The 25,895-nt window shown below is 54.9% G+C and overlaps 2 protein-coding genes across 3 annotated transcripts; one reads left to right on the forward strand and one right to left on the reverse strand.

Annotated features, from left to right (window-relative positions):
- Positions 1 to 4,266: 4,266 nt before the first annotated feature.
- TAS1R3 (taste 1 receptor member 3) lies at positions 4,267 to 7,466 on the forward strand. The gene is made up of 6 exons (XM_060200789.1): positions 4,267 to 4,602; positions 4,719 to 5,019; positions 5,111 to 5,893; positions 5,979 to 6,182; positions 6,284 to 6,416; positions 6,499 to 7,466. The coding sequence occupies exons 1-6, from the start codon at positions 4,418 to 4,420 to the stop codon at positions 7,464 to 7,466; spliced, it is 2,574 nt and encodes an 857-aa protein (XP_060056772.1). The 5' UTR covers positions 4,267 to 4,417.
- A 709-nt stretch (positions 7,467 to 8,175) lies between these two features.
- DVL1 (dishevelled segment polarity protein 1) lies at positions 8,176 to 25,175 on the reverse strand. Of its 2 annotated transcripts, XM_016189385.2 has the most exons (16): positions 24,749 to 25,173; positions 13,705 to 13,774; positions 13,504 to 13,625; positions 13,310 to 13,413; positions 13,044 to 13,182; positions 12,698 to 12,791; positions 12,519 to 12,588; positions 12,176 to 12,315; positions 12,020 to 12,096; positions 11,869 to 11,936; positions 11,560 to 11,712; positions 10,966 to 11,097; positions 10,718 to 10,885; positions 10,428 to 10,634; positions 9,913 to 9,952; positions 9,348 to 9,480 (listed from the first exon to the last, which is right to left on the reverse strand). In XM_016189385.2, the coding sequence occupies exons 1-15, from the start codon at positions 24,916 to 24,918 to the stop codon at positions 9,942 to 9,944; spliced, it is 1,725 nt and encodes a 574-aa protein (XP_016044871.1). In that variant the 5' UTR covers positions 24,919 to 25,173; the 3' UTR covers positions 9,348 to 9,480; positions 9,913 to 9,941. The 2 variants fall into 2 exon arrangements, with proteins under 2 accessions (XP_007525771.1, XP_016044871.1); XM_007525709.3 differs by lacking the exon at positions 9,913 to 9,952 and having other exon boundaries at positions 8,176 to 9,480; positions 24,749 to 25,175.
- Between the last annotated feature and the right edge of the window lie 720 nt (positions 25,176 to 25,895).

Genomic DNA, 25,895 nt, shown 5'->3' on the forward strand with positions numbered 1-25,895 from the left:
CTATCTAAAAAAAATAATAAGGCCTCCAGGAGCAGTGAATTAGTAGTCATGGCACCCAGCCCCAGAGGATGAAAAAAAAAAAAAAGTCTCTGCTAGGTTTGACCACCAGGAGCCCCCCAAAGCCCATTTCCCAGCTTTTCATTTTTAAAAAAAAAATTTATATTTATTTTCCCTTTTGTTGCCCTTGTTGTTTTTCATTGTTGTTGTAGTTATTATTGTTGTTATTGATGTAGTCATTGTTAAATAGGACAGAGAGAAATGGAGAGAGGACAGGAAGACAGGGGAAGAACACTAGACACCTGCAGACTTGCTTCACTGTCTGTGAAGCGACTCCCCTGCAGGTGGGGAGCTGGGGGCTCCAACCAGGATCCTTACACCGGTCCTTATACTTTGCACCATCTGCGCTTAACCTGCTGCGCTACCGCCCAACTCCCTTTTTTTAAAAAAAAAAATTATTTATTCCCTTTTGTTGCCCTTGTTTTATTGTTGTAGTTATTATTGTTATTGACGTCATTGTTGTTGGATAGGACAGAGAAATGGAAAGAGGAGGGACAACAGAGATGGGGAGAGAAAGATAGACATCTGCAGACCTGCTTCACCGCCTATGAAGTGACTCCCCAGCAGGTGGGGAGTGGGGGGCTCAAACCGGGATCCTTACGCAGGTCCTTGCACTTTGTGCCACCTGCGCTTAGCCCGCTGCACTTAGCCCGCTTGCACTACCGCCCTTTTGGAAACAGAGCTGGCAGTCAGCTGAGGTAAAGAACAAACACCTCATCACAGACCCCTGCAAGCGTCAACCCGGCTTTGACCTAGCACGTTATGATTGGGCCCTCCTCAATCGCTATCGGACAGGCCATGGCCGGTGCGCCGCTATGTTCCATCGCTGGGGAGCCAGAGACGACCCAAACTGTCCCTGCGGCTACAGACAGACTATGACCCACATAGTCAACGACTGCCACCTCTCCAGATTCAAAGGAGGTCTCGAAACTTTACATCAGGCTCAACCTGATGCTGTTGACTGGCTACGGAAGAAGGGCAAACGCTAGAAGAAGAAGAACCGCCCTTTTTACTTCCTTTTTTTTTTTTATTTTTTAATATTTACCTATTCCCTTTTGTTGCCTTCATTGTTTTATTGTTGTAGTTATTATTGCTGTTGTTATTGATGTTGTCGTTGTTGGATAGGACAGAGAGAAATGGAGAAAGGAGGGGAAGACAGAGGGGGAGAGAAAGCTAGACACCTGCAGACCTGAACGCTTGTGAAAGGACTCCCCTGCAAGTGGGGAGCTGGGGGCTCCAACCAGGATCCTTACTTCAACCAGGATCCTTTGCACCATCTGCGCTTAACCTGCTGCACTACCGCCCGACTCCCCCCTTTTTTAAAATATTTATTTATTCCCTTTTGTTGCCCTCATTGTTTTATTGTTGTAGTTATTATTGCTGTTGTTATTGATGTCATTGTTGTTGGATAGGACAGAGAAATGGGGAGAGGAGGGGAAGATAGAGGGGGAGAGAAAGCTAGACCTTCACTGCTTATGAAAGGACTCCCCTGCAGGTGGGAAGCTGGGGGCTCCAACCAGGGTCCTTATGCTGGTCCTTGTGTTTTGCACCATCTGCGCTTAACGCTTAACCTGCTGCGCTATCGCCCGACTCCTTTTTTTTTTTTTTTAATATTTATTCCCTTTTCTTGCCCTTGTTGTTTTATTGTTGTAGTTATTATTGTTGTTGTTGTTGACGTCATCATTGTTGGATAGGACAGAGAAAAATGGAAAGAGGAGGGGAAGACAGAGGGGGGAGAGAAAGATAGACACCTGCAGACCTGCTTCACTGCTTGTGAAAGGACGCCCCTGCAGGTGGAGAGCTGGGGGCTCAAACCGGTATCCTTATGCCGGTCCTTGAGCTTCATGCCACGTGTGCTTAACCTACTGTGCTACCGCCCAACTCTCCCCCCCCCCTTTTGTTTTTAACCAGAGAGCATTGCTCAGCTGTTGTTTATGGTGGTACAGGAGATTGAACCTGGGACTTTGGAGCCTCAGGCATGAGAGTCTCTTTGCATAACCGTTATGCTATCTACCTCTGCCCACCAGCTTCTTTCCGCCCCCCACTCCTTTATTGCTACCACGGTTATCACTAGGGTTCAGTGCCAACACTTAGCAATCCACCACTCTCAGCAGCCATTCATCTCCCTCCCCCCCCCCATTTTACTTGGTAGGACAGAGAAAATTATAGAAAAGGGACGTAAGAGAGACATACCTGCAGATCTGCTTCACTTCTCATGAAGCTTTTTCCCTGCAGGTGGGGAGTGGGGAGCTTGAACCAGGTCCTTGCACCAGCACCCACCCACTGCCACCTTCTTGGTGAATGGGTCTGTGCTGGTACTCACAGCACAGACCCATGGGGGGGCCTCACAGCAGAAGGTAAGCCAGACTGACCTCTCGTGTTGACTCTAGTGGCTAACAACAGGAAGAGACCAGGGGACCATTTAGTTGCAAACAATCCAATATATTGTACAGAAGGCAGGGTTTAAATAGCAGAAGGGAACAAAGGACATTTTTCTCATGTGACAATAATGATGGATTTTTAAAGGTCAGAACCCTCATGGTGAAGGATCTAAGGAATGAAGAGAATTGATAGGGGTAGAGGAGAGTTCAGGGATGATTAGTGGCTATTGGGTAAGAGAGTTAGTTAATTAACTGAAAGTATTTAGAAAAACATGTTAATTATACTAGCAAGGGAGAGGTAGACAGAAAAGCCTTAAGGCAGAATATTGATATATGGAGTACATGTGATCAAGGAACGAGGAGATGGAGAGTGGCCTTACTATTATTCTACTGACAGGGTAGGATGATGGAGTATAGTCTGTATGTGATCAAAGATGGTGAACTTATAGTGGACTTTTTTTTTTTCCTCCAGGGTTATTGCTGGGGCTTGGTGCCTGCACCATGAATCCACTGACCCTGGAGGCCATTTCCTCCTTTTTTGCCCTTGTTGTTGTAGCCTTGTTGTGGTTATTATTGTTATTGTTGATGTCATTTGTTGTTGGATAGGACAGAGAGAAATGGAGGGAGGAGGGGAAGACAGAGAGGGGGAAAGACAAACACCCGCAGACCTGCTTCACCACCTGTGAAGTGACCCCCGTGCAGGCAGGTGGGGAGCCGGGGGCTCAAACTGGGATTCCTACGGCAGTCCTTGCGCGTTGCGCCACATACACTTAACCTGCTGCACCACCGCCCGACCCCCTGTAGTGAACTTTAAGCAGGCAGATATTTGGTTTGTAACAAGGGAATGACTTAAGTGTTAGGGGGTGTAGGCTTTTGTGATGCTTGGGAGACTGACAAGAGGAAACGGAGTCAGGAAAGCTTTCCCTCCATGCTCAACCACTGAAAGGGAGAGGCTGACAGGTGGGGTGTCTTTTTCAGACCTCCATCTTTATGATGGGAGTTCCCCTATGCTCTTACCATGCTTTCACAATCACCCCACAGGCCTGATAGGCACCTGCACCTCCAGGCTAAGTAGGACCTGCAGCCCTCAATTCAGCCTCTAAACACACCTATTGCCAACCCAGCTGTGGCACATTTGGTTAGAGCTCCCCTTCTTTGCATGCCCCCTGCTGCCATCCCCACTCTGTCCCTAGGGAAGCCTAGAATGGGCACAGCTTGTTCCCAGGCATATTGTCAGGAGGGCTGTCCACTGGCTTCCTGATGGTCTGCAGGGCTATGGAGTGCTCTCCCACCACACCTCCCCTCACCCCCCATCTGCACCTCTGTAGCTGTGGGAGAGTTATCTTTTTGCTATCTAGAAACTGCTAAAATGGGCCACTGAAACAGCTCACTTGGATAGTTGCCATGTACACAACCCAGGTGCAAGTCCAACCCTCACCATATTGAAGGAATCTTTAGTGCTGTGGTGTCTCTCACCCCACTTCTATCTCTGCCTCTGACTCTATCTAAAAATAAATGAGGGCAGGGGTAGATAGCACATAGTGGTTATGCAAAAGCCCCAGGTTCAATCTTCTGCACCACCATAAGCCAGAGCTGAGCAGTGCTCTGGTAAACATAAATAAATAAGTAAAATTGCTGAGCACTGGAGCTCTCACACAGGCAACTGGAACCACAGCACCCACTGGCAGAAGGCCTGAGTGACCCTCCTCCCCTCTGGGAGCAGGGAGTAGAGGGATTTGGATGCAGGCAGCTGGCAAGGTCATGGCTGACAACCATTCAAAGCCTGCCCACCTGTGCAGGTCATGGTTGGCTAGAGCCTGGTAGTGCTGTCAGCATTCAGCACCCAGAAGAGCAAGGGCAGGTCCGGGGCCCCTGGGTGCAGCCGGGGTTTTGATAAGCAAATTCCCGGCCCCACCCTGCCTGGCTCACCATATCTGGGCCCACCATGTGCCCACTGGTCATCCCTGCTGGACACCAACATGACAGGTCTAGCCCTCCTGAGTCTCATGGCTGTGCTGGGCCATGGGATGGGTACCCCTCTGTGCCTGTCCCAGCAGCTCAGGATGCAGGGGGACTACATGCTGGGTGGCCTCTTCCCCCTGGGCTCAGCTGAGGAGGCCGGGCTGGGCAGCAGGACACAGCCAGGTGGCACTGTCTGCACCAGGTAGGGGACAGGGGAGAGGGGGGTTGTGGAATTGGGGGAGTTGGACCAGAAGGCTCAGGTGTGGGGTGCTCCTGGAAGGGCTAGACATGGACCCCTGCAGCCCTGGGTGGCCCCAGGTTATCATCCCTAGGTCTGCTCTGGGCACTGGCTTTGAAGATGGCTGTAGAGGAGATCAACAATGGGTCTGCCCTGCTGCCAGGGCTGCGCCTGGGCTACGACATCTTTGACACATGTTCAGAACCTGTGGTTGCCATGAAGCCCAGCCTCATGTTTATGGCCAAAGCAGGCAGCTGTGACATAGCAGCCTACTGCGACTACACACGCTACCAGCCCCGCGTGTTGGCCGTCATTGGGCCTCATTCCTCTGAGTTGGCTGTCGTCACCGGGAAGTTCTTTGGCTTCTTCCTCATGCCCCAGGTGTGCCCCTCTCCCATACTGCACAGCCCTTCCCCCAACCTGCCCTGCCCAGGAGCCAGCGCAAGTCTATAGCTGCCCCTGCCCCCTGCAGGTCAGCTACGGCGCTAGCACCGAGCGGCTGAGTAACCGGGAGACATTCCCGTCCTTCTTCCGCACAGTGCCCAGTGACCGAGTGCAGGTGGCGGCCATGGTGGAGCTGCTGCTGACACTGGGCTGGAATTGGGTGGCTGCCATGGGCAGCGATGATGAGTATGGCCGGCAGGGCTTGAACCTCTTCTCCAGCCAAGCCAATGCGAGAGGCATATGCATCGCACACGAGGGGCTGGTGCCACTGCCAGGCAATGGCAGCCCACGCCTGGGCTCTGTACCAGGCCTGTTGCACCAGGTGAATCAGAGCAAGGTACAGGTGGTGGTGCTCTTCTCCTCAGCCCGTGCCGCCCGTACCCTCTTCACCTACAGCATCCAGAGCCGCCTGGCACCCAAGGTGTGGGTAGCCAGTGAGGCCTGGTTGACCTCAGACCTGGTCACAGGGCTACCTAACATGCCCCAGGTGGGTTCCGTGCTTGGCTTCCTGCAGCAGGGGGCTCCCATGCCCAGCTTCTCTGCCTATGTGAGACACCGCCTGGCCCTAGCTGCCAACCCCACCTTTTGCTCCAAGCTGGATGCTGAGCAGCCAGGGCTGGAGGAGCATGTGATGGGGTTACGCTGCCCCCAGTGCAATCACATCTCCCCCGAGAACCTGACCTTGGAGCTGCTGCACCACCAGACCTTTGCAGCCTATGCAGCCGTTTATGGTGTAGCCCAGGCTCTGCACAACACATTGGGCTGCAGCACCACGGGCTGCCCTAGCTGGCCAACTGTGCAGCCCTGGCAGGTGAGGGTGCCCATAGGCTGGCTGGGGTGTGTGCCAAGGTTGCCTGACCCCCTCAGCCCCTACACGTGCCCCTATATCCTACTAGCTGCTAGAGAACATGTACAACACAACCTTCCACGTGCAAGGCTTGGTGCTGCGCTTTGACGCCCATGGGAATGTGAACATGGACTATGACCTGAAGCAGTGGGTGTGGCAGAACCCCAGGCCTGAGCTACGCACTGTGGGCACCTTCAATGGCAGACGCCTCCAGCTCCAGCACTCCAGGATGTGGTGGCACACAGGAAGCAAGGTGAGTCGGGCTGCAGCAAAGGCCCCAGGGCAGGGAGGACTGCCCAGAGGTTGGAAGGGCTGTCCCTAGGCAGGGAGGGGGGATGCCTGTTGAGCTCTGAGGCCCTGTGCCAGGTGCCCCTGTCCCAGTGCTCCAAGCAGTGTCAGGAGGGCCAGGTGCGCCGTGTGAAGGGCTTCCACTCCTGCTGTTATGACTGTGTGGACTGCAAGGAGGGCAGCTACCAGGATAGCCCAGGTGAGCCAGGTCTTCCCAGCAGGTGCAGGGGAGCAACCCGCAGGCTCCTGCAATCCAGCTGTCCCTCTCCTCCCACCCACAGATGCCATCGTCTGCACTCCATGCCAGAAGGAACAGTGGTCTCCAGCGCGAAGCATGCGCTGCTTCCCCCGTACACCCAAGTTCCTCACCTGGGGGGAGCCCACCGTGCTGGGGCTGCTCCTAATGCTGGGTCTAGTGCTGGGCCTGGTGCTGGCAGCCCTCGGGCTCTTCCTCCAGCACCGGGACAGCCCTCTGGTGCAGGCCTCGGGGGGTCTCAGGGCCTGCTTTGGCCTGGCCTGCTTGGGCCTTGTCTGCCTCAGTGTGCTACTGTTCCCCGGCTATCCCAGCAACATCAGCTGCCTGGCCCAGCAGCCACTGCTGCACCTCCCACTCACAGGCTGCCTGAGCACACTCTTCCTGCAGGGGGCCCAGATCTTCATAGACTCTGAACTGCCGCCAGCCTGGGGGGCCTGGTTAGTTGGCCACCTGCAGGGGCCCTGGGGCTGGCTGGTGGTGCTGCTGGCGCTGCTGGCTGAGGCAGCACTGTGCACCTGGTACCTGCTAGCCTTCCCTCCGGAGATGGTGACAGAGTGGCACCTGCTGCCCACAGAGGCACTAGTGCACTGCCGTGTGCACTACTGGATCAGCTTCGGCCTGGTGCATGCCATCAATGCCCTACTGGCCTTCCTCTGCTTCCTGGGCACCTTCCTGGTGCAGAGCCGGCCTGGCTGCTATAACAGCGCCCGTGGCCTGACCTTTGCCATGTTGGCCTACTTTATCACCTGGGTCTCCTTTGTGCCCATCTTTGCCAATGTGCATGTGGCCTACCAACCCGCTGTGCAGATGGGCGCCACCCTGCTCTGTGCCTTAGGTGTCCTGGCTGCCTTCCACCTGCCCAAGTGCCACCTGCTGCTGTGGCAGCCAGAGCTTAACACCCCTGAGTTCTTCCAGGGGGAGGGGCATGGTGAGGTGGCCAGAGAGAGAGGTGGTCGTAGGGTGGGGGAGTTGACTCAGGGCAAAAGTGAATGAACTGGTGGCCTTGCCCCAGGGATCACAGCCCTAGGCTGAGACCCCTGCTGGCTGTAGCCTTGGCCCTCAAGACCCTGGGCTGCAGTGGCCCAGGGGCTCCAACTGGTGGGGTCTGTCAGCTTTTGTCCCTGTCCTCACCCTGATCTAGGCCTCACTGTTCCAGAAAGAGTCCCATGGAGAAGAGGTTCCCTAGAACCCTGGAGCCCATGCTGATGAGTTCAGCAAAGCCCAGCCTAGAAGGCAAGATGGCCAAGCTCAGCACCAGCAGCCTGGCTGTCCCAGGGTCTACCCTGCACTTTCAAGCATCACCTGAGTGGGAGTCTGGGGCTGCCCTGATTCCCCCTGAAGGGGCTTGAGCCACAGGATAGGAGAAATGGACAGAGGCCCATCAACCAGGGCAGGTAACACCAACTTTTTCCCTCCCAGCCCCTCCCCAGCCCTCAATAGCATGGATCCAGCACCATGGACAAAGCCCAGTCAGGGGCAAGGGTCAGCACCAAGGCCAGCACCTTTCTCCCAGCCCCCTCCCCCACCCAGAGTCAGCACCATGGACAGAGGGAGCCCTCCAGGACCCTGCTAGACAAAGAGCCTGGTCTCAGAGCCAGCCCCTGGGGGACAGCACCCAGCCAGGCCTGAGTCAGCTTTCAGACTGGAGACATCTCATGGCAGGCCAGCGGATAGAAGGAACAGAGGCCACATGTCACTCCCATAAAATTAAATGCTTTTTAGTGTTTAAAATAGCATTTACACAGAAGCAGCTCTAGTTACTATCCAGGCAGAGGCAGGTGCTCCAACTCCACAGTGTCTACAGCTCACTCAGAAGCAGGCCAGGCACTGTGGGGGGAGCAGCTGCATGGGTGCCCGGGGGGGGGGGGCGATGGAGAGGGTGGGAGGCTGCCTTCCTCCCCAACCCATTCCCAGGGGCTATGTGCACAGTTCTCCACCCAGGGTTGCCTTCTTGCCCCCTGCCCTGTCCTCACTGCCCCAGTGTCCCTGTGCCCACTCTGAGACCTAACGGTGAGTGGGGTGCAAGCTGCTCTCACCAGCTAACTTCGTCACCACCCCCATCCTCCTACCCAGAGCACAGGCCAGGCAATAAATAAATAAATTAGTTCCCTGCCCAGGGTGGCCACAGCCTGGACTCTGATTCCACTGAGAGGTGTACCCTGCCCCATTGGCTTGGGAGATCTGGGTGGGTTGGTAAGCCAGGTTTGGGGGTCCTGGCCTAGCAAACACTCCTCAGCTTGGCTTGGGCCCTGTGCACAGCTCTGCATAGAGTGGGGTTCATCTCCTGATGAAGGAGGAATCATCAGGGGTCCCTGAGGCATGTGTTAAGGGAGACAGAGCCACCCCGGGGTCTGAATGGCAAATCCTGATCTGGAGGTCCAGAATGCCCTCAGCCCCTCTCTAGTCTGCTTCCACTCCCAGGCTCAGACCCCGTGTGTGTGTGTGTGTGTGTGTGTGTGTGTGTGTGTGTGTGTGTATGTGGAGGCACAGACTGGTCAGGTGCAGGGCGGGGCTGCTGAGGCCAGCAGTTGCACCCTGGGCCCAGTGCCCTCCTTTGGGGGTCTCTTGGGAACCTGGGACCCCCCTTCCCCCTGGAGATGGGCAAAGGCTTGCTCCCCAGATCACATGATGTCAACAAAGAATTCACAGGGGTTCCCCATGGCCTTCTGGAAGGACTGGCGACTGCCCGTCAGCTCTGGGGGGACAGCAGCCAGCTCCCGGACTGGAGGTCCTCCTGGGGGCCCTCCCACCACAGAGTATGCCTTTGCCAGGGGGTGCAGAGCAGGAAGCCCTGGAGCAACAGCTGAGGCCTGGCTACGCGGGCTGCTGCCACGGCTGAGCTGACTAACTGGGCGCTCCCGCCAGCTGCCACCTGCCCCACTGGGCATAGTGTGGTCCGACTCGCTGCCGCTGCCCCCAGCTCCAGCTGCCCGGCGCTCCTTCTCTCGGCCCAGGGCCCGCTGACTATTCCCACCAGTGCTCTGCGTGGACTCACTGCTTTTGCTTCCTGGAGAGATGAGGGGGAGAAGGGGCTAGTCAGCACCAGATCTGGCCATTTCCGGGACAACTAGTCCCAGCAGGGGCAGAACCTGGTGGTCCCAGACCTGGGGGGAGAAGGGGCAGCCATGCAGACATGAAGGAAAGGCCGGCCTGCCAGAGGAGCAGTAGCAGCTGCAGTTGGGGGCAACACGGGAAGGCAGGGATGCTCTGTGGCCAGTTCCATGTCCCACTCCTCACCCAACGCCTTGACCAAGAGCCCTGATCTTGCAAGTGGAAGCAGAAGCTCCGGCTGGCCATCCTGGGCTCCCCTCCCAAGGACCCACTTTCCGTCCGACCCCAGGGCCCAGCCAGTAGCTCAGTTCAGCCCTGTCCTGGGTGCCTAGGAGGCTGGTAGGCTGGGGACATGCCGAAAGGGGTGCCGGGCAGAACCCTGGCTTACCAGGCCCAAGGGTCCAGTCCGCTAGTCCTTCAGTCTAAGGCTTGCTCAGCACAAAGCAAGGATAGCACGAGTTACACACGAGGTGGGCATAGCCCCATGCCCACCACTGGGCACACACACCGCAGCCAGGGCCCATAGGTGCCAAGGTTCAGCTCCTCTGCCTAGCCTCTACCCAGCCTAGCCTGTCCCAAGGATCCCCCCCAGCCCAGAATGCACTTATCTTCATCTATCTTCCCTGTTTGTCTGTAGGTGCCTGAGGGAGGTGTCTGCCCTCCACTAAGTGCTGGGGCCCCTCTGCAGAACCCCAACCTGCCCACCCACACACACACCATCCCTGGGCCTCGGGCCTCTCTCTTCGCTGGAATGCCAGCCTTATACATTACCACCAGGAAACTTCTTCCCACTCCCATTCCACACCCCAGGGGCCAAGCACAGAGCAGGCAAGAGTGCAGGGATGGGGCAGACATACAAGGCAGAGCTGGGTGTCCATACTTAAGGCTGGCCCTCCTGCTCACCTTCGCTCTGCTGGCTGCCTGTGCTGCCGCTGCCATAACTGAAACTGGGGTCCTGGTAGGCTGGTGGAAAGCAGGGCGGGGGCCCTGGGTACTGGTAGGGGTAGCCCTGAGCCAGTGGCCAGGGGGCAGCTGGGTGGGGCAGAGGTGCCAGAGTGTCCTGATCTGAGGCCCCGCTGGAGCCACTGTTGAGGTTCAGGGCTGCAAGATCTGGCAGGATGGGAGGGTGAGTGAGTGAGGGTGGGCAGGTGGGCAGGGGAGCACCCCAGGCACCGCTGCCAGTTCCCACTCACTGCTGCACAGGTCCCCGAAGACATAGTAGCACTGCTCGGAGAAGGTGATCTTGTTGACAGTGTGGCGCAGGAAGCCGCGCTTCAGCATGCTGCTGGCGTACTTACGGGCGTCCCGCCGCTCCTTAAAGCCCTCCACATGTGTGTAGAGCCAGTCCACTACGTCCGCCCCTGGCAGTGACACAGGTCAAAGCTGGCCAGCCGGTTGCACCCCACCCCCACCCCCGCCAACCTCTCATGGGCTTGCTCACCGATGACAGCGTTGGCGATGGTGATCTTCAGCCACATGCGGTCTCGGATCTCCAGTCCGGAGTCAGGCAGCTGCATGACACGCACTATAGCACCCATGTCGCTCTTCACCGTCAGTGGGACCTCCTCCAGCTCTGCAGGATGAGGCCTCAGCTCAGTGTAGGCGAGCAGGACAGCACCCACCACCCAGCTAGGCTGGGGGATGGGGAGCTGCAGGGAGACAGGTGTCCTGGGGGCTGCACCTCCACTGTCACCCCTTGGGTGCCCACTGGTCCATGCAGCCGTGGGTCCCCTGCAGCTTAGGTTGTGGAAAGAACTGGGAGACAGGTTCCCACCTCCTTCCCCTGCAGGTGCCTCACTAGCACTTGGGCTCCAAACTGGGGTCACGCTGTGCCACCCTGCAGGCTGGAGAACAGGAGAGCCCCCAACACACACACACACATACACACACCCAGCTCAGAGATGTTAGTGGTGTTAGCAGCAGGAAAGTAGGCGGGGCCTGTGGGTGCCCATGTCTCCCCATCAGGCTGTAGCAGACACCGGGAGGGAGGCCAGGGTGGGGTCCTCAGCCCTCACTCTCAGGAGCTGCCACTTACTCGGAGCGCCAGGCACAGAGCTGGTTAGTGAGGAGGAGCTGGTGCGGGTGATGGCGCTGGAGCACGGGCTCGTACCATAGCGGGGTAGGGCTCCTGTCAGTGCCGCCGTGTGGGACAGCCAGGCCGCAGGGTCAATCGGCCGCACCGGGTCAGCTGGGTGGCCACCGGGAGGTGACAGACAGGTGGGCCAGTTGCAGGGGGCAGGGAGGTGTCAAAGCACAGGTCACAGAGAACATGGTCCTTCAGGCTAAAGCTGGCACCCCCCTCCCCCCCCCCCCACCCAGCCCCTCCATAGGGCCTGTAACTTACCCCTGGGGATGGTGAAGTAGCTTCGGGGAGTTGGGTCCCAGCACTTGGCCACAGTGAGGCTGATGGGCCTGTGGGCAGGGCAGGTCAGCCTGCACAGTTTGGGGGGAGAGCCCTGTGTGTAACCCCCACCCCTGCCCACCCAGTGTCTAACCCGGTCTGGGAAACTATCTCCCGAAGCACCCGCACAGCGTCATCGTTGCTCATATTCTCAAAGTTCACATCGTTCACCTAAAGGGGAATGGGGGTAAGCAATGGAAGAGTGGGGTGCTGCCCTCCACCCCCCACCACACAGGGCTCAAACTGGTACCTGCAGCAGCATGTCCCCTGGCTCAATGCGGCCGTCAGCGGCCACAGCCCCACCCTTCATGATGGAGCCAATGTAGATACCGCCATCACCCCGGTCATTGCTCTGGCCCACAATGCTGATACCCAGGAAGTGGTGTCGCTCTGTGGGGAATGGGGTAAGCTGATGTTCCCCCAAGTGCCCTTGCCCCTGGTCAGGGTGCCCTGGGGGGTAAGTCTGTGCCCCCTAGTGCCCTTGCCCCTAAAGAGGGTACCCCAGGGAGGAGAAACAAGCCGATTCAGGGGGTGAATCTGTACCTCCTCCAGAGCCCTCACCCCCCCCCCACCAGAGCGCCCAGGAGCCTCACCCATGTTGAGGGTGACAGTGATGATGTTCAGAGACATGGTGGAATCTGTGATGCTGCTGAAGGAGGAAGCCTAAAGAATGGTGCCAGGTAAGGGTTAGGGGCCGAGGGTTGGAGGCTAGGAGGGGGGGAGAGGGGCTGGAGAGGGGCTGACCCCACACCCCAGGAAGGTGGCCACCTACCCTGTCCGCCTGCCGCATGCGCTGCTTCCTCCGCCTCCGCTTGTGCTTCCGAATGAGCCGGGAGGAGGTGCTGTGCTCAGTGGAGCTGCTCAGCCTGGGGGGGTGTTGGGGAGAGGGGGCAAGTGAGAAGATACAGGCCCCCACACTGGAACCACAGCAGGGACCAGGCCAGAAACACACACACATGGCTCCCCACCTGCATGCCGTCACAAACAGACACCACACCTGCATGGGATAACACTCAGCAAGTGAACAGATGCAAACATTGAGTAAGCCTGCAGGAACTGCATGCGCATACACCCATGCACATGCCTGTGCATATGCACACAGTCCAGGACACACGCACCGGCTGGTGTTGTCATCCTCTTCAGAGTCAATGAAGCTGCTGGACTCCAGCTCGCTGCTCAGCACAGTAGAGGAGGTATCGGGGGGCAGTCCAGGGTCCCGCCGCCTATCCCCCCTCAGATGCCCATTGGTCCGGGCAGCTGTGGGGACAGTAGAGGGGCCTGAGCAAGGGGTGCCCTGAAGCCTGGGTGACCAATGAGCCTGGGAACCGGGTGGGCATCTGTGGGGGCACAGTGGGATGGCAGACGTTGGGGGCAGTGGCATTACCCTCCTCGCGGTTCCGCCGGCGGATGCGCTCACGTCGGTGGCTGACCATGGACTCTGTGCCGGTCTCATTGTCCATGCCATCTCGGCTGCTGGCCACATTTGGACTGTGTCGGTGAGAGGAAGCACTGAGCAAACTGGTTGGCACAGCCCCCAGCCCTGCAGCCTCTCCCCCAGGGGCCTGGTAGAATCCTTACTGGAAGGAGGGAGGCCTGGAGTCCCCGATGCCACCCATGCGCTCCAGTGGTGGGGGCAGGTCTAGGTGGCCATCTGTGACCTGAGAGCCCGTGTCTGAGTGCGAGCCCTCAGCCAGGACCAGCTGCAGGGAGACTGGGTCTCAAGGGTGTCCATGTAACCAACCCCAGCTCCCCCAGCCCAGCCCCACTGCCCCCACTCACCCAGGAGACCACTCGGCCGTTGAAGCAGGGCAGCCTGGCATTGTCATCAGAGATCTCTTCCTTCACCACCCTGTGAGGGAGGAGGCTGTCAGCCCTGCGCCTGGGACAGCCATGCACACAGGCTGATGGCCCCTTTGGAGCCACCTCCTATTGGCTAGATCGGCAAAACTATTGTCCTTTTAGGACCGTGTGACCCACTACACACAAAAAAAAGAACAAAAAGGGAGTCGGGCAGTAGCGCAGCGGGTTAAGCACACGTGGCGTGAAGCGCAAGGACTAGCGTAAGGATCCTGGTTCGAGCCCCCAGCTCCCCACCTGCAGGGGAATCGCTTCACAGGCAGTGAAGCAGGTCTGCAGGTGTCTATCTTTCTCTTCCCCTCTCTGTCTTCCCCTCCTCTCTCCATTTCTCTCTGTCCTATCCAACAACAACAATAATAGCTACAACAATAAAATAGCAAGGGCAACAAAAAGGAATAAATAAATAAATAAATAAATAAAACAAAAAACACACACAGAGAAACCTCATTGATCTGGTGGGCCTAGGGTGAGTGGGCACCCTCAGGACATTGAGCTGAGGAGGGCAGCTCCAGGCAGCAGCTGGGACATGAGGCAGGATAGAGAGGGCTCTGGCCCAGACATCCACACATGACCTTACAAGTTCCAGTCTCCTAACAGCCCACCCAGGTCCAAGGCACAGGCCAGGGCAGAAATGGTGGTACACAGCTACAGGGAGCAACCTTGGGGTCTTCCAGGCCTGAACACCTTCCCTCTGACAGAGCCAGGCAATAGCATGCAGCTACCCCCCACCCTCTTCCAGGGAGCAAGGCCCATGGGGAGGGGAGTCTTAGAGGCAGACAGCCTGGGTGGGGGGAGGGCACTCTGCCAGGGCCTTACAACTCCCCACAGCCATGGTGGTGAGATGCATACCCCAAGGCAGGAAAAGTCACTGCTCAAGACCCTTGTCCCAAGCATGAGGAAGAACCTAGAGATGTGCACCCTCAGATACCTTAGCTCCTCAGCTAAGTTTCCAGGGAAGTCTGGGATGCCCATCCAGGCCTTGGCTAAAGGAGCTTTTTTTTAAATACCAAAACACTGTTCAGCTCTGGTTTATGATGATGTGGGGAATTGAACCTGGGGCTTTGGAGCCTCAGGCATGAGAGTCTCTTTGCATAACCATTATGCTATCTACCCTCCACCCCAAAGAGGTTTTGATCATAGGACACGCAGGGTGGTCAAGGAACACCCAGGGACACAGGAGCTGGAAGGCTGGGAATGTGTGCAACCAGAGACCTGGGTAGTTCTGAAAAGCTCCCGACTCACAGCGCAGGTGGCTTTGGCTTGTCCTCCCCACTACATCTGAGCCCCCACCCTTCTGACTCACCTAGGGGGAGGCTCCCACACCATAGGGTGTGCCTGTCCCCCAGGACACCCCAGGAAGGAGAGCCTGGGAGCATCCCAGATTCAAGACCAGCTAGCTGCCCAGGCCTCTGCCGTGCTGCACCCCTTCCCATGGGCCAGGGCTGAGGTCAAATGGGTCACTGGGCCCCATGGGAGCTCTCTTTGGATCGGGTTTTTAGAGCCCGGGGGCGGGGGGATGTTAGGATTGGGGGTGGCCTCCAAACCATACCCAGACCTTCGCCGTCCCAAGGGCAGCCCTGATGGCAGCCTGCCCCTAACCTCAGGATTCTCAGAGAGATCCTGGTTAACCTTGAACTTGTAGCCACACCCAGCCACACCCTCCTCCACAGACTCTAGTAGGCTAGGAATCTAGGCAGACCCTGAGGATTGAAGCCAACCTCCCAAGGGGAGGGTTCCCAGCGACCACATACCCAACCATGGAGCAGGATACTGTAGGAGTAGCTGGGCACATGGGGAGGGGCAGGGTGCCCTGTGGACCCCACATTTTGGGGGTCCCTGAGCCCTCCCTGCTTCCTGACCACAGACACCTACCCAGCTCCACCTGCATCAAGCATTAGCCAATCACGAAGGAGAGTCATCAGAGCAGGTACAAGCTGGCAAGTTATATGCAAGAGGAGGGTGGCTATAGAAGACTACAGAGGGGACCGGGTGGTAGCATAGCATGTAAGCCCACGTGGCGCAAAGGCAAGGACCTAAGGATTAGGTGTAAGGATCCTGGTTCCAGCCCCCGATTAGGCGTAAGGCTCTCCATTTCTCTCTGTCCTAGCTAACAACGACAACAACGATAACTACAACAATAATAATAATAAAAAAGGGCAACAAAAGGGAAAAATAAATATAAAAAAATTTAAATACGAAAATTTAAAAATACAGAACCCACACAACGCTAGACTGCAGGCTCTTTTGTGCTCTTTTCAGAAACGTCCTCCCCCTTTGGGGGGGGGTACTGTTTCCTAAACAAGCTTACTCTTGGGCTCAATAGACATTTAAAAATAATAAAATATCTATGGTCCCTGTACTCACCGGTCATTTTCATGTTTGGTTAAATCCCCCTTAATACCATTAATAACCTGGAAGCCCCAAAGGGCTTGGTGAATTATCCAATAACAAGAGGACCCACCCCTCTGGAGCAGGTCCCACTGCCCCAACCCAGCTAGAATCTGTTCTCTGTTGCTCTAGCCTCCGGTTACCTCCATGGGATAGCTCCTGTGGTGAGTCTCCAGCTTCTGTTTACTCTAAAGGGTAAGTGACTGTTCAGCCACTTCAGAACTCACGTTTTTGACTAAAGTTGGGCTCCTATAGAATCATAGGAGCTGGGGGCTGAGCTGGTACATCTCCAGGGAGGGAGGAAAGCAGGCAGCTGACGGAGGTGCCCAGAGTTTCCTGAGGCTACCAGGCCTTAAGCCAGAGGCCTGAGAGGAAGCAAGGTATGCCTGCCTCCTACTTTCTGTCTACCCTGTGTCCTAGTCCTGGCCCATCTCCAGCCTCCACAACAGCCCCACATTGCAGTTCCCTCCCCCACCCCCAGCCACACCCAAGCTTCCCAGAGTACAGAAAGCTCCACCACCCCCCAGCCCGCCCACCTGCCAGGTCAGGGCACCCGCAGGTTCTGCCAGTTCTATGACAGTCTGGCCTCGAGGAAGGTGTGTGGGCTGGGGGTCTCTATAGAAGCTCTGAAACTGGCCGGGTGGTGGCGCACCTGGTTGAGCACACATATTACAGTGCACAAGGACCCAGGTTCGAGCCCCTGGTCCCCACCTGCAGGGGAAAAGCTTTGCGAGTGCTGAAGCAGTGCTGCAGGTGTCTCTCTCTCTCTCCCTGTCTATCTCCCCTCCTCCGCTCAATTCCTGGTTGTCTCTATCCAATAAAAAAATAAAGATAATAAAAAAAATTTTTTTAAAAGAAAAGAAGAAGCTCTGGAACTAGAGAGAGGGACAGGACCCCAAGACACACCCCTGAGAATGCTATCTGAGTGCATGTCTTTGTAGGAGCTCCTGGGATCTGAGGTCTGTGCTAGAAGGCAGGTGTGATTTTGGTTATTTTAAAATAAAACCAGGACTGGTGAAATAGATCACTTAGTGCACTGCCTTGCTTATATGTGCCACCCAGATTCAAGCCCAGCCCCCTAGCCCCTACTGCATTAAAGGGCACTTTGGTCATAGCCTGTGGTGTCTCTCCCTCCCCGCCTCCCTGCCTTCTCTTTTTCTATCTAAAAAAAAGGAAAAACAGGGGGTCGGGCGGTGGCGCAGTGGGTTAAGTGCATGTGGCGCAAAGCGCAGGGACCAGCATAAGGATCCCAGTTCGAGCCCTCGGCTCCCCACCTGCAGGGGAGTCGCTTCACAGGCGGTGAAGCAGGTCTGCAGGTGTCTATCTTTCTCTACCCTTCTCTGTCTTCCCCTCCTCTCTCCATTTCTCTCTGTCCTATCCAACAACGAATTGCGCCAACAAGAGCAATAATAATGACCACAACGAAGCTACAACAAGGGCAACAAAAGGGGGGGGGGAAATGGCCTCCAGGAGCGGTGGATTCATGGTGCAGGCACCGAGCCCAGCAATAACCCTGGAGGAGGGGAAAAAAATAAAAAATTAAAAAAAAAAGGAAAAACAAAAAACAGGAGCAGAGAGGTGGCACGTGGGTTGAGTGCACACATTACCATGCACAACAACCCAGGGTCCAAGGCCCTGCTCCCATCTATAGGGGGAAAGCTTCATGAGCAGTAAAGTAAGGCTGATGGTATCTCCCTCTCTCTCCCCTCTACCTCTCCCTTCCCTCTCTATTTCTCTATTTCTTTTTTTTTTTTTTTTTGCCTCCAGGGTTATTGCTGGGGCTTGGTGCCTGCACCACTAATCCATTGCTCCTGGAGGTTATTTTTCCCTTTTGTTGCCCTTGTTGTTTTATCGTTGTTGTGGTTATTATTATTGTTATTATGGGTGTCATTGTTGTTGAATAAGGCAGAGAGAAATCAAGAAAGGAGGGGAAGACAGAGAGGGGGAGAGAAAGATAGACACTTGCAAACCCGCTTCACACTTGTGAAGTGACCCCCCTGCAGGCGGAGAGCCAGGGGCACCATGGGTGCTTAACCTGCTGCACTACCGCCTGACCCCCAATTGCTCTATTTCTGGGGTGTTTTTTTGTTTGTTTCCTTGCCTCCAGGGTTATCACTGGGGCTCGGTGTCTGCACTACGAATCCACTGCTCTTGGAGGCCATTTTTTCCCTTTTGTTGCTCTTGTTGTTTATCATTGCTGTTGGATAGGTCAGAGAGAAACAGAGAGAGGAGAGGACTAGAAGACTGAGAGGGGGAGAGAAAGATAGACACCTGCAGACCTGCTTCACCGCCTGTGAAGCGACTCCCCTGCAGGTGGGGAGCTGGGGGCTCGAACCGGGATCCTTACGCCGGTCCTTGAGCTTCGCACCACGTGCGCTTAACCACTGCACTACCGCCCGACTACCTAATTTCTCTATTTCTATCTGGTAAATAAAAAATTAAAATCATTATTAAAAATCAGGTTGCAAACAAACTCATGCTTAAGGCTCCGAAATCCCAGGTTCAATCCCCTGCACCACCATAAACCAGAGCTGATCAGTGCCCTGGTAAATAATAATAATAAAATTAAATATAAATTAAAAATTAAATTTTTTATGCCTCCAGGGTTATTACTGGGGTCTGGTGCCTACACCATGAATCCACTGTTCCTGGAGGCTATTTTTTTTTTCCTTTTTTGTTGCCCTTGTTTTTTTTTTTTAATTGTTGTTGTGATTATTATTATTGTTATTGATGTCACTGTTGTTGGAAAGGATAGAAAGAAATGGAGAGAGGAGGAGAAGACAGAGATGGGGAGAGAAAAATAAACAAAAAATAAAATGTTCTTTAAAAATCACACAAAAGAGGGGTCTGGAGGTGGTGCACACAGTTAAGCGTTAACATGCACAAGGACCAAGGTTTGAGCCTCTCCTCCCCACCTGTAGGGGAGATGCTTCAGGAGCGTTGAAGCAGGTCTGCAGGTGTCTGTCTTTCTCTCTCTCTTAGTTATTTATTTATTACCAGAACACTGCTCAGCAATGAGTTTATGGTGGTGCAGGGGATTGAACCTGAGAACTTAGAGCCTCAGGCATGGGAGTCTATTTGCATAACCATTATGCTGTCTTCCCCACCCCCTCTCTCTCCCTCTCCCTCTACCTCCTCTCCCCCTCCTCTCTTAATTTATTCATGTCTTATCAAATTGAAAAAAAAAAAAAGAAAAAGGAAAAATGACCACCAAAAGTGGTGGATTCGTGTGCCGGCACGGAGTCACAACGATAATCTTGATGGCAAGAAAAAATCAAGTCAACAAACAAAAAATCACAGAGGAAAATAACTTAGTGATGGACCACTGGACGTGCATGCATGGTACTGCAAGTTCAAGTTCGGGCATTCATACAACCATCACATGCTGGAGTCATTTTTCTCATTAAGTCAATAAATAATTCTTTTCTGGGAGATAGCATAGTGATTGTACACAAAGATTTTCATTCCTGAAACCTCAAGGTCCCAGGTTCAACTCCCAGCACCATCATAAACCTGAGCTGAGCAGGGCTCTAGGACAAAAATAAATAAACAACAGTAACAACAACAGCAGCCCAAGAGATGGTGCAGTGGATAAGGCAATGGACTCTCAAGCATGAGGTCCTGACTTTGATCCCTAGTAGCACATGCACTCTGGTTCTATTTCTCTCTCTCTTACTAATAAGTAATGATTACATATTTTTGTTTTTGCCTCCAGGTTACTTCTAGGACTCCATGTCTGCATAATCAATCCACAGCCCCTGGTGACCCTTTCTTCCTTTCTTTCTTTTTCCCCCCTCCTTCTTGATAGAAGCAGAGAGAGACAGAGAGGGAAAGACAGAGAGAGACACCTGCAACACTGCTTCAGTGCTCATGAAAATTTCCTCCTGTAGTTAAGGGACTTAAGCCAAGGTCCTCATATATGTAATGTGTGGAATCTACCATATGTGCCACCACCCAGCCCCATAGTTGAATATTTAAAACATAGTAATAAGGGAGTCAAGCAGTAGTGCAGCGGGTTAAGCACACGTGGCGTGAAGTGCAAGGACCAGAGTAAGGATCCCACCTGCAGGGGAGTCGCTTCACAGTCAGTGAAGCAGGTCTGCAGGTGTCTATCTTTCTCTCCCCCTCTGTCTTCCCCTCCTCTCTCCATTTCTCTCTGTCCTATCTAACAACAACGACATCAATAACAATAAAAAACAACAAGGGCAACACAAGGGAAAATAAATAAATATAAAATAAAATAAAAACACAGTTAATAAGGGGTCAGGTAATGGAGCACCTGGTTAAGTACACATGTTACCATGCACAAGGATCTGAGTTCAATCCCCAGCAGAAGAAAATTACTGTAGGTATCTCTGTCTCTCTCACCCCCTCCATATTCTCTTTCTCTCTCAGTTTCTCTCTGTCCTAGCAAATCAGATAAAGTGTTTGTTTTATTTATTTATTTATCTATCTATTTATTTATGAGAAAGATAGGAGAGAGAGAGAGAGAGAAAGAAAGAACCAGACATCACTCTGGCACATGAGCTGCCAGGGATTGAACTCGGGACCTCAGCTTGAGAATCCAATGCTTTATCAACTGTACCACCCCCTGGGCCACTAAAGTTTTTTTTTTTTACTATTTATGTATTTGATAGAGACAGAGAGAAACTGAGAAGGGAGGGGGAGAGAGAGGGAAAGGCACTGCTTCACTACTTGTGAAGCTTTCCCCCTACAGAGGAGGACCAGAGGCTTGAACTTGGGTCCTTGCACACTGTAATGTGTGTGCTTAGCCAGGTGCACCACCTGGTCCCCTAAATAAAGTTTTTTTTTTTTAATATTTATTTATTTTCCCTTTTGTTGCCCTTGTTGTTTTTCACTGTTGTTGTAGTCAATGTCATCGTTGTTGGGTAGGACAGAGAGAAATGGAGAGAGGAGGTGGAAGACAGAGAGGAGGAGAGAAAGACAGACACCTGCAGACCTGCTTCACCGCCTGTGAAGCGACTCCCCTGCAGGTGGGGAGCTGGGGGCTCGAACCGGGAATCCTTACGCCACGTGTGCTTCGCGCCACGTGCGCTTAACCTGCTGCACTACCACCCAGCTCCCCTAAATAAAGTTTTTTTTTTAATCTTAAAAAACAAAACAAGGAAATCGGGTGGTAGCACAGCTGGTTAAGCGCAGGTGGCCCTAAGCGCAAGGACCGGTTCAAGCCCCCAGCTCCCCACCTGCAGGGGAGTCACTTCACATGCAATGAAGCAGGTCTGCAGGTGTCTGTCTTTCTCTCCCCCTCTGTCTGCCCTTCCTCTCTCCATTTCTCTCTGTCCTATCCAACAACAACAACAACATCAATAATAACTACAACAATAAAACAACAAGGGCAACAAAAGGGAATAGAGAAAGAAACAAAAATTTTTTTAAAAATCTGAAAAAAAAACTGTGCTAGTCTGGACTATAGGAAGTGACAGAAAAACTGAAAGTATCCACTAGAAACAGCAGTTTAACACACAACAAAAAATAGTAATAATAAGTTGAGAAGATCAAGAAATAACTTACTAGGAGCCCCAGTGGTGCAATCGGTTAGCGGGTGGTACTTATACAAGAAATAACTTACTTGTCTTTTTTTTTTTTGCCTCCAGGGTTATTTCTAGGGCTTGATGTCTACAGTATAAATCCACTGCACCTGGAGGCCATTTTTCCCAATTTTGTAACCCTTGTTGTTACCCTTCTTGTTGTTATTATATTGTCACTGCTGTTGTTGTTGTTGGATAGAACAGAGAGAAATCGACAGAGATGGGGAGACAGAAAGGGGGAGAGAAATACAGACATTTGTTGACCTGCTTCACTGCCTGTGAAGTGATCCCCCTGCAGGTGGGGAGCCGGGGACTAGAACCAGAATCCTTAAGCGGGTCCTTGCACTTCGCACCAGGTGTGCTTAACCCTCTGTGCTACCACCCAACCCCGCCTCCTTTTTTTAAACATTCTTTTTTCCATGAGACAGAAATAGGGAAGAGAGAGAAATAGGGAGAGGCTAGAGCAGCACTCCAGAATCTGCAGTGCTGGGACTGAACTCGGGACTCATACTTCCAAGTGCTGTGCTCTGCCACTGTGCTTCCATGGTCACTACAGCAGGCACTGTAATAGACACAAAAACTTGGGTTTGAGCCTTGGCCAGCATGTGGGAGCAAGTACACAGAATAAGTTTTATGAGCAGTGGAGTAATGTGCTATCTCTCCTTCTCTCTCTTTTGTCTCTCATCTTTTAACTTAAAATGATAATATAGGGAGTCGGGCAGTAGTGCAGCAGTTAAGCGCAGGTGTCACAAAGCACAAGGACCGGCTTAAGGATCCCGGTTCAAGCCCCTGGCTCCCCACCTGCAGAGGAGTCACTTCACAAGCGGTGAAGCAGGTCTGCAGGTGTCTATCTTTCTCTCCCCCTCTGTCTCTCCCTCCTCTCTCCATTTCTCTCTGTCCTATCCAACAACGAAGATATCAATAACAACAATAACCACAATAATAAAACAACAAAGGCAACAAAAGGGGAAAATGAATAAATAAATATTAAAAAAGTAAAAATAAAATGATAATATAGGAGGTCAGGTGGTAGCACAGCGGGTTAAGCGCATATGGTGCAAAGCGCAAGGACCAGAGTAAGAATCCCGGTTCGAGCCCCCAACTCCCCACTTCCCAAGTGGTGAAGCAGGTCTGCAGGTGTTTTTCTTTCTCTTCCCCTCTCTGTCTTCCCCTCCTTTCTTGATTTATCTGTTCTATATGAAAAAAATAACAACAACAATAATAAGCACAACAACTATAAACAACAATGGCAACAAAGGGGGAAAATAGCCTCCAGGAGCAGTGGATTCATAGTGCAGGCACTGAGCCCCAGTGATAACCCTGGAGGCAAAATATATATTTATATAATAATAATAAGGAGACTATGCCAGGAGTAGATGCAGAGCCACAACAATAGTACTGATGGAAAAAAACTAATAAGTATAAATAAAGAACAAAGTTGGGCCAGCTCACCTAGCAGTACACCTACTTTGTCCTACATACAGCCCAGGTCCATGGCCAGACCCTACTGCACTGGGGGAAGCTTTGGGTGCTGTGGTGTCTCTCCCTCTTTCCCTGTCTCTCTCCATCGTTAGAAGCTGGCCTGGAGCAGTGGAGCCCAACAAGACAACAGAGAAACAAACAGCAAAGTTAAGCAAGCAGCCCCAGTTTGACCCTGGGCTTAATAAACTAATTGTAATACAGCAAAGTTGTAAACAGAAGTGGGCAGCCTCCCTCACATGCAGAACTCCCAAGCAAAGAGTAGATCCAGAGTAGGTTGTGAGGTATTGGAGAGGAGGTACAGAACTAGGCCCTCCAAAACAAAACCAACCCTGGGGCCCAGGCCATGGGAGTTCAGTTGCTCTGCCCTGGGGAGAGCCAGAGAGGGCCCTTTCGCTGTCAGGAACACAAACATGCTCCATTCTCTACCTGGGGGCAGGAGGGAGTTACACAAAAAAGTCTAGTTGTCCAAACACCCACAACCCCCTTACCACCACCCACACAAAGTGGTCTGGCCAGTGCTGACCTCGGGCTCCCCGACCCCTGCAAAGCACAGAATCCAGGAAATGGTCTCAATGTCAAAGTCCCAAAACAAGACCACACACAAGGACGTGGCTGGCACACAAGTCTGACCTGAGAGGCCTCTGGGTGCTGTGCGGGGACTCAGGTTACCCAAGGCTGTGCAGGCTCAGGCCTCCAGTGCCAGCCAGCCTCCCACTCACCGGCCCTGAGGCCTAGACCAGGCCCCAGAACCTTTAGCCAGGACAGCCACTACACAGGCCAGCCTGGGGACACCAGTGGAGAGGGGTCCCAAGCCAGTAAGTGTAGAGCCTAGTGAGAGACAAGAGACCCAACAGGCAGCAAGCCCAGGAGGCAAGTGGGTGAAGAGACCCTTCCCCGTAGGGAAGTAGGGTGCGTGCCTCAAGCCTCTGGAATATATCTCCAAGCCCCTGTTACAGATCACCTCCTCACTCACCCCTTTCCAACTGGGGGATCACCTGTTGGCTGGGTCCCTGCTCCCAACGCCCCCCAACACACACACACACACACACACACACACACACACACACTCTCTCTCTCTCTCTCTCTCTCTCTCTCTTCTCACCCCAGGCCCCGAGAATCACAAGCCCGCCAAGGCAGCCGCCAGCACCTGCCTCTACAACTACAGACCCAGAGTCTGACAGGTGACTGACAGGTGGGCTAAGAGTTCGCCCTGAGCCAGGAGCCCTGTCCCCTCGCCCAGCTAAAAGCGCGGCACTTGCGAGCTGCACCGCGTGGGTGCTGGTGGGGGGAGATGGGACCCTTCCCTGCCCACCGGCCGGCGCTGCCACAGCTGTCAGAACCCCCGCCCCCGGGCCAGCAGGCGGGCAGGACCCCGCGTCCCCAGCTCAGGAAGCCGGCCGGCCGCCAGGTAGATCACCGCGCACGGGCGCGGCCAGGCCACCGACTGCGCAGGCAGCCGCAGCCCGCCGCCCCAGGCGCCTGGGGTCCCAGCTCGCGCCCCACGATCCCGCGGCCCCGCCAGGCGCCGACAGGTGCGGCCCACTGACCCGAAGTCCTGGTCCATGGACTTGAAGAAGAATTTGTAGGCGTGCACGGGCCGGTTGCTAAGCACGTTCTTGAAGTCGGCCAGCGTGACGCGCTCGGGCGCCACGGGGAGCTTGACCAGGTACGGCGTCTCCTCTTCGTCCATGTGGTAGATGATCTTGGTCTCCGCCATGGCGCGGGGCGCGCGCGGCGCTCAGGCCGGCCCGGGACTCGGACACGCTCCCCGCCCGCCGGCTGTTCCCGGCCCGTCGCCCGCCGCCCGCCCCGATCCCAGTCCCGGCCCGCTGCGACCAGGCCCCGCCGCCTGCCCACTGCCCGCCCGCTGCGCCGCCCGGGGTCCCGCTCGCGCCTCGCTGCTGCCCTGCGGCCCACGGCCGCCCATCCGCCCTGGCCCCGGCCGCGTCTCTGCGCCCCGCGCTGCCGCCCCCTCGGGCCGCGCAGTTAAAGGGACCGCGGCCTGGACTGAGCGCACTGCCCGCCGGGGGGCGCCGCAGAGCCACTCAGCTTGACGTCACCCGGGAGGGGCGCGCACGCGCGCGGGGCGGAGAGACAGGAGCCACGTGGGGGGCGGGGCTGCGCTCTGGGCAGCTCTCTCACCGCCCCCACCCCGCGGTCGCGAGGGCTTCTTTCCGAGCCCGGGGCAGCTGCACATGCCAGGCTGGGTCTCCGCTGCAGCGAGCAGTCAGCGGGGCAGGGATTCGCTCCCGGGGACTAGCTGGCAGGCCTTCCCGACAGCCCCCTCCACGAACAAGCCGAGCCCCAGCTATCCGTAAGGGAAACCCTCCCCAGGCACCGCCACGGCCCCGCCCGGAGTTCTCCGGTCACTAGGCGCAGGTCCTCCGCCCCTCCTGATGGCTCCCAGTCCGTAGGTGCTCAGAGTCCGGGGACACCTGCACAGACTGCGGGGCGCTGCGGGAAACAGTCCCGGCCGGCCGAGCCTGGTCGCCTTGTGACTTTCTACCCCCCTTGTCTTGTGTTCGTGAGCTCCGCGTCAGGGGGTGCGGGGTCCGAGGACTCGGGGCAAGTAAATGCGGGTGCACGGGGGGAGTGCCAGTGCGAGGCAGCGGGAGTCAGGACAGCTGCCAGGCACGGTGCTTCTGGTGGGGAAAGGGATTGTTCGGGCGGTCTAGACGGACGCTGTCTAGTGGG

The sequence above is a fragment of the Erinaceus europaeus genome, chromosome 10 (genome assembly GCF_950295315.1).
Source record: "Erinaceus europaeus chromosome 10, mEriEur2.1, whole genome shotgun sequence".
Lineage (NCBI taxonomy): Eukaryota > Metazoa > Chordata > Mammalia > Eulipotyphla > Erinaceidae > Erinaceus > Erinaceus europaeus.